The sequence below is a fragment of the Quercus lobata genome, chromosome 5, assembly GCF_001633185.2.
Source record: "Quercus lobata isolate SW786 chromosome 5, ValleyOak3.0 Primary Assembly, whole genome shotgun sequence".
Lineage (NCBI taxonomy): Eukaryota > Viridiplantae > Streptophyta > Magnoliopsida > Fagales > Fagaceae > Quercus > Quercus lobata.
The window spans coordinates 61165555-61172301 of record NC_044908.1 but is presented as its reverse complement, the minus strand read 5'-3'; the positions used below and the strand labels follow the sequence as shown (position 1 = coordinate 61172301).

Below are 6747 nucleotides of genomic sequence, written 5' to 3'. Positions count from 1 at the left end.
CACATCCTTTATCGCAGTTAAAGCATATTCAGCGTTCATGTACTTCTGTGCCTTCAGGAGCATCTCTGCCATTGTCTTTGGTGGATTCTTCGCAAGTGAAGTCATGAGATCTTTGGATCTCAGTCCTGCTTTGAAGGTCATCAGTTGCACCTTGTCATCAGCTTCGTCCACCTCTAGAGTCTCCCGAGTAAAGCGTTTCACGTACGACCTTAGGGTTTCCTTCTCTCCCTGTCTAATGGTGAGTAAGTGGTCTGCCGGCCTCTTTGGACGTTGCCCCCCTATGAAATGACACAAGAAGGCATTGCTCAATTGCTCAAAGTTGTCCACGGACGATGTCGGTAATTTTGTGAACCATTCCCTTGTAGCTCCTTTGAGAGTGATGGGAAAGGAACGACACAATATCTCGTCGGGTGGCTGTTGAAGACCTAGCATTGTCTTGAAGGTATTAAGGTGATCTTGAGGGTCTCTGAGTCCGTCGAACGACTCAAGCTGAGGTAAACGAAACTTTGACTGCACAGGGCATTGAAGTACCGTTGCGGTGAAGGGTGAATCCGTGGCCCTTACCATTCTGTCTACGCTTCGGTCTGTCTTCTCCTTGATGGTGTTTCTCAGTTCGTCCATCTCCTTCCTCATCTCTCGAAGGAGGTCTGAATTCTATTCGTCTGGAGTAATTGGTCTTTGATGAATGCTCCTCCTATGGTTATCCCCTTCTCCTTCCACGTTATCCTTGGAACGATTCTCCTCATGTTGAGCCTGCTGAACCTGTTGAAGCCGTAGCTTCATTTCCTGATTTTGTTTGGTGAGTTCTTCAATGATGGCTGCAAGAGCTTGAACTTGCTGGGCCAAGGCTGCAGAATCTGAATTGGGTTCCATCTGAACGTAGAAGTTGATGGAAACTACGTTTTCAAATATGAATATGAAAATATCATCCCCACAGACGGCGCCAAATTGATGAAGTGCAAATCATCAGTCTTGTAGGTTCGTCCAGATGAAGCCGTATCTTCGTCGGTGTCACTGTGAAACTGGTAAGGTAGCTCCCTTAAGGTGGACACCGGTGTGGTGCCTGCCACAACGTCTCCGATGCCAAAGTCAGTATAAGAGAACTTTGAGAAAATAACGGAGTATCAGAATAACTAGAAATACTTTGAGGTGTGTCTGTGTACCTTGTGTTGGTGTTGTGAGTGCTTTATATATGCTCCCATAGCCCCTAGCCGTTATGGTTGTTAATGTGATTTTAATGTCTCTTTTGGTAACGTCTCATGCTTAGTAATGTGTGCCTTAATGAGGCATCCAACAGTCTGTACAGCTGGTTTTGTAACCGCTCGGGACATTATTGGCTGTATTGAATGGTTTTGTTACCTTCGTCAGTGATATGGACATGTGGTTAGTTCGTCTCAGAGGACAGCCTCGTCGGTCTCGATGAGGTCGTCCAAGAAAGGTGAGTTCGTCAGTCCCATCAGAAGGCAGAACCATAGATATATCATATATGAACCCACCTATCAGAAGGCAGAACCATGTATTAACTATTAAGTAATTCAAGAGAATTCCAAATTGAATTGAACCAACTCATTTCAAAATTCCAACAAAGTAAACTGCACCATTGGCCGGTGAAATAAAAAATAAATAAAAATAGAGAAAGAAAAGGAAAGAGAAGAACAAAGAATGAATAGAAAAAAAACGTCATGCATGGTGTCATGGACACCAGTTTATATTTCGAAGTAATAAAAGCACTACATTGAATATGATCGATCATCTCCGAGTCAAAGCCGTCACTTTCCACTCCCGTTATTGAATCTGATAATTCTCTCGCGTCAAGCTCTAGGTGTACGACCGAAGCGTTTTATTTTTTATTTATTTATTTATTTATTTTATGACAACAAGGAAGAGGATTCCCTTGAACCACCTCTTGGACTAAACCATAGACATATGACCTCAGCTGCCGGAAGGCCAGAACCATGTATTAAGTAATCCAAGAGAATTACTAATTGAATTGAACCAACTCATTTCAAAATTCAAACAAGTAAACTGCACCTTGGTCGGTGAAATAATAAAAAAATAAAAATAGAGAACGAAAAGGAAAGAGAAAAACAAAGAATGAACAGAAAACTAGAATAGAAAAAACGGAATGATAGAAGCGCGGCGGTCAAGAAGGCAAGAGATTAGGATGTTTGACTGTTTGGGAGGAAAAATTGGTTTATTAGACCTTCTGAATCTACAATTGAATCGATATCAAATGTTTTTTTTTTTTTTTTTTTTAATGTCTTTCTCTGAACATAAAAATCAATCCGGACCCATAACTTTGGAAATTTTTCTTGGTGTCACCCGTTTCTATTTCTTGGTTTTCTTGGTGTCACCCGTTTGAAATAGAAACGGGTGACACCAAGCAAACCAAGAAAAATTTGTCAATTTTTCTTGGTTTGCTTGGTATCAACCGTTTCTATTTCAAAGTGATAAAATCACTACATTGAATCTGCTCATCTCTGGGTCAAAGCCGCCACTTTCCACTCCCATTGAATCTGATAATTCTCTCGTCGTCAAGCTTAGGTGTACGACCGAAGCTTCAATGGAAGCTATTTCACAGTATATTTCAAAGTTATTCAGGACTTCCGGGAAGAGAGCAAAACAATCTTTACTTCTTCCAGAGGGATTATGCCGAAGATTTTCACTCGCTGAGATCAAGATAGCTACCAATAACTTCGATGAAGATTCAGTAATTGGTGAGGGAGCTTTTGGCAAAATATATAAGGGATTTATTGGTGACTGTACCGTAAGTGTTGCAGTAAAGCGTAAGAGTTCGACGTCACGACAGGGTTTCGAAGAGTTTGGCACCGAGATACTTCTACTCTGCCAGCTACGCCACCCAAATCTCGTCAATATCATCGGATATTGTATTGACGAACAGGAGATGATCCTAATCTTCGAGTTAATAGCAAATGGATCCCTCATGGAACACTTCCTCTACCGGGACCAAGATGATCCCCTCACGTGGAAACGAAGGCTACAGATTTGCATTGGAGTGGCGCGTGGACTGCACTACCTTCACACTGGGGTGAATCATACTATCATCCACCGTGACGTGAAGTTGAGCAACATTGTGTTGGACGCGAAATTGGAGGCCAAGCTGACGGATTTCGGCTTGTCCAAGATGGGTCCCCCGAGTTTGTCAAGGGCCTTAATAAGGGTTGATTCTTCAGTGAAGGGTACTGTTGGATACCTGGATCCTGCTTATATTCGAACGAGGCAGCTGACTGATAAAACTGACGTTTACGGTTTGGGTGTGGTACTGTTTGAAGTACTCTGTACGAAAATAACAGTGGACATGAAATTAGAGAGCGAACAGCAGAGTCTGGCCATCTGGGCTCCAAAATGTGTAGAAGATGGAACCATTAATCAGATGATTGATCCGTGTCTGATAGGGAAGATAGCTCCAGAGTGTTTCAAGATATACGTGAACATTGCAACATCTTGCGTCCGAGAAGACCATATGGAACGTCCCACAATTGGAGAAGTGGAGGCAGGCCTCGAACACGCACTGGAGCAGCAAAAGCGTGCGGATGCTGCTACGAGGAAGGATGATTCAATATAATTTACCTATCCCATTGTTAAATATACTTGTAGGGCTTCTATTTAGGGTTGATTCAAAGTCCATTTCAAGTTTAGGAGCAACCAAAAGAAGTGCAGATTGACTGAGAATGGGATGTTTGTCAGTGATATCATTGCCACGGTATGGAGGTCTTCATTTGTAGTGATTTTTTCTTTGAGTTTGGAAATGGGTCTGAATTTAGTTTTGTTAGATATGTTCAATTGTATTTAGATGCTTAGATCAAGTTTTCACGGTGAAGGATGCTACACAGTATATTCATAGATTGAAATTGTAGTTGACTTTGTTTGTATTTTGTAAGCTTGAATTAACTACCACAATAATAATCACGTTGTTGACTGTTTGTTGTATAACTTTATGACTTGGAAAAGGCCTCTTAAAGTCTTATTCACTTACTTTCCAACGGTTGCTTTTTCCGAAAATCTTGTTTCAAAGATAGCGTATTCTCTGTTCTTTCATGGAAAAGTTGAGGCTTGAATTTGTCACAAGTTGCATTTAGATCTATTCCACATTTATGCTGCAAGATAGGTAAAGTGGCCTTTGCACTACAAGAAACTTAACCTGTCAAGGAAACCAAGATCAGCAGAGATTGCAAAGATCTAAAATGGGATGACAGATATTGATGAAGATATGCAATGGGACGGTGATCTCTGGTGACTGGATGTGAGTGGAGAGGGAAAAGCAGAGAAAATCGGTTCACAAAAGATAAGGGAGAAAAAAGAAATAGATGAACAGAAAAGGGAAATATAAATAAATATATAAATATAAATAAATATATATATATACATATATATATATATGTATATATATATTATGACCTAGAACCTTAACAAGGTAGAGGGGTCCCTTGAACCACCCCTTGGATTGAACCACAGAATATATAACCCCACCTACCAGAAGGTGAAAACCATGTATTATTTATTAAGTAATCCAAAAGAATTCCTAATGGGAACCGAGCCAACTCATTTCAAAACTCCAACAAGTAAACTGCACCTTGGCCGGTGAAATAATAAAAAAATAAAAATAGAGAACGAAAAGGAAAGAGAAGAACAAGAATGAATAGAAAAAACGGAATGATAGATGAGCGGCGGTCAGGAAGGATAGAGGTAAGGATGTTTGACTGTTTAGGATGTAAAATTGGTTTATTACAACATTTTGAACCTACTACTCAATCAATCTCATACGTCGTTTTTTTTTTTTTTTTTTTTTTTGAACAAACTTCAATCCGAACCCATAACTTTGGAAACTGGCTGAAATCAATCTGTTCAATTTGGTAGTTTCCTTGGTTTGCTTGGTGTCATGAACACCCGTTTCTATTTCGAAGTTATAAAAGCACTACATTGAATCTAATCAATCATCTCCGGGTCAAAGCTGCTACTTTCCACTCCATTGAATCTGATAATTCTCTTGTCGTCAATCGCATGGTGTATGACCGAAGCGTCAATGGAAGCTATTTCACAGTATATTTCAAAGTTATTCAGGACGTCCGGGAAGAGAGCAAAACAATCTTTACTTCTTCCAGAGGGATTATGCCGGAGATTTTCACTCGCTGAGATCAAGATAGCTACCAATAACTTCGACGATGATTCAGTAATTGGTGAGGGAGCTTTTGGCAAAGTATACAAGGGATTTATTGGTGACTGTACCGTAAGCGTTGCAATAAAGCGTCGTAATTGGATAGGACAGGCTTTCAAAGAGTTTTGGACGGAGTTAGTGTTGCTTGGCCAGCTACGCCACCCTAACCTCGTCAATCTCATCGGATATTGTACTGAAAAACACGAGATGATCCTAGTTTTTGAGTTCATCGTAGGTGGATCCCTCGCCATACACCTCCTCCACCAGGACCAACATGATCCCCTCCCGTGGAAACGAAGACTACAGATTTGCATTGGAGTGGCGCGTGGACTGCACTACCTTCACACTGGAGTTAAGCATACTATAATCTACCGCCACGTGAAGTTGATAAACATTTTGTTGGGTGAGAACTGGGAGGCCAAGCTGGCAGATTTCAGCTTGTGCAAGAAGGGTCCCCCGAGTTTGTCAAAGGCTTTAATTAGGATTGATTCTGTAGTGAAGGGTACTGTTGGATACCTGGATCCCGCTTATCTTCGAACGAGTCAGCTGACCGATAAAACTGACGTCTACTGTTTCGGTGTGGTACTGTTTGAAGTGCTCTGTGCGAGAAGATCAGTGGACATGGAATCAGAGAGAGAACAGAGTATGGCCGTCTTGGCTCCAGCATGCGTAGAAGATGGGACCATTAATCAGCTTATTGATCCCTATCTGATAGGGAAGATAGCTCCGGAGTGTTTCAAGATATACGTGGACATTGCCACTTCTTGCCTGCGAGAAGACAATTTGGAACGTCCTGCGATTGGTGAAGTGGAGGTAGGCCTTGAGCACGCATTGGAGCTGCAAGAGTATGCAGATGCTGCGACGAGGAAAGATGATGTGGGTTCTGGTAGTGACCAATGATTCAATATACCTATCCCATTGTTAAATTAAATATACCTGTGAGTGCTTCTATGAGGAATCAGCCAACTTGTTCTTGGGCACCGCCATGCCAAACGGCTTAATGAACATACAATTATCAAATTCACATTTGGATTGGGGTCTTCTCCACTTCAAAGTCTATTTCAAGGTTTGGTGTAACCAAGTGGGTGAGAATGGATTGTTTGTCAGTGATATTGCTGCCACAACCAGTGTGGAGGTCTTCTTTTGGGTTTGGGAAATTGGTCTGATTTTAGTTTTGTCAATGGTAGTTGGATAAAGTTTTCACGGTAATGGATGCTACACAGTATTCATAGATTGATGTAAATGACTTTCTTTGTATTTTGTAAGCTTGAATTAACAACCACAATAATCTCAACGTTGTTGACTGTTTTTTTTTTTGTAAAACGTTATGACTTGGAGAAGGCCTGTAAAAGTCTTACTCATTTACTTTCCAAATTCGAATGGTTGTTTTTTTTTTTTTTCCTGAAAATCCTATTTCAAAGATACCGTATTCTTTGTTCTTCATGATAAAGTTGAGCCTTAAATTTGTCACAATTTAGATCAATTCTAAATTTATGCTGCAAGATAGGTTAGCCGTTAGCGGCCTACGTTTGTTGCAATGGTAGATCCGTAGATGGTCTTGAGTTGTAAGG

At 40.9% G+C, this 6747-nt stretch overlaps 2 protein-coding genes across 2 annotated transcripts; both read left to right on the top strand.

Moving 5' to 3' along the window:
• Positions 1-2456: 2456 nt before the first annotated feature.
• LOC115988602 (receptor-like protein kinase FERONIA) lies at positions 2457-3939 on the top strand. Its single transcript, XM_031112165.1, has one exon. The coding sequence runs from the start codon at positions 2564-2566 to the stop codon at positions 3584-3586; it is 1023 nt and encodes a 340-aa protein (XP_030968025.1). The 5' UTR covers positions 2457-2563; the 3' UTR covers positions 3587-3939.
• A 1103-nt stretch (positions 3940-5042) lies between these two features.
• LOC115990854 (receptor-like protein kinase FERONIA) lies at positions 5043-6076 on the top strand. Its single transcript, XM_031114626.1, has one exon. It carries the CDS (start codon positions 5045-5047, stop codon positions 6074-6076), a length of 1032 nt encoding a protein of 343 aa, XP_030970486.1. The 5' UTR covers positions 5043-5044.
• Positions 6077-6747: the final 671 nt, after the last annotated feature.

Excerpts from the sequence above, each read along its gene's own strand:
- LOC115988602 (XM_031112165.1), top strand. The coding sequence starts at position 2,564 with ATGGAAGCTATTTCACAGTATATTTCAAAGTTATTCAGGACTTCCGGG.
- LOC115990854 (XM_031114626.1), top strand. The coding sequence starts at position 5,045 with ATGGAAGCTATTTCACAGTATATTTCAAAGTTATTCAGGACGTCCGGG.